This window comes from Grammomys surdaster, unplaced genomic scaffold, assembly GCF_004785775.1.
Source record: "Grammomys surdaster isolate TR1022 unplaced genomic scaffold, NIH_TR_1.0 114503, whole genome shotgun sequence".
NCBI lineage: Eukaryota > Metazoa > Chordata > Mammalia > Rodentia > Muridae > Grammomys > Grammomys surdaster.
This window is the reverse complement of record NW_021612615.1, coordinates 186-796: the sequence shown is the minus strand read 5'-3', so window position 1 is coordinate 796 and position 611 is coordinate 186. Positions and strand designations below refer to the sequence as shown.

The following is a 611-nucleotide window of genomic DNA, read 5'->3' as shown; positions in this document are numbered from 1 at the left end:
ACCACCTGTAGGTAGAAAGAGGACAAACCTTATCTAGAAGAGGAGAACAGACTCAACAGATATACAATCGTTCTATGTGTCTCATGCAAACCAGATCTATAAATCTGTTTTCAGGGCCCAGAGACTCAAGGTTGACTGATATCTCCATTAAGGTGCACACCTTTTCTATCCAGAGGATACTGAGTTGGGAAGGACAATGATTGCAGGGGCTCACAGAGTCATCACACCTGATCCAAATGAGTCCAAGAGTTAAAAATCCTAGAGCCTTTCTTTGAGGGAGGCAAGCTTCCTGTTGAAAGGCAAACAGTATAGAACCAGCCCCTTACTTTGTTTGAAAGTTAATGATTGACAGATATATTCTTTGCCTAGTGCTGGGGTAATGACACTGATAGTCACTCACCAATAAAGTTGATTTTCTTTAGACAGCTCCTTGCACTTGTACAAGGCCTCACTAATCTCCTGAGGAATTTTCTTGAGATCGGTCATTACCTGGTCGTGTTGCATCTCAAGCATCATGTTCTCAAAGTTGGTCCTGTGGGAGGGCATGGCACAAGGAGCATATAATCCTCTGAACTAAGGTTTCAAGCATTACATAAATTCAACTTGACTCA

The 611-nt window shown here is 42.2% G+C and overlaps 1 protein-coding gene across 1 annotated transcript in view; it reads right to left on the bottom strand.

The window, feature by feature from the left end:
• LOC114635632 (disks large homolog 5-like) overlaps positions 1-532 on the bottom strand; it is a gene marked incomplete at both ends in the record, with an annotated part of 1,291 nt that extends 759 nt beyond the window's left edge. Inside the window, one exon of the mRNA XM_028784137.1 lies at positions 401-532. Coding sequence (XP_028639970.1) covers positions 401-532 — 132 coding nt within the window. The remainder of the gene's footprint in view (positions 1-400) is intronic.
• Positions 533-611: the final 79 nt, after the last annotated feature.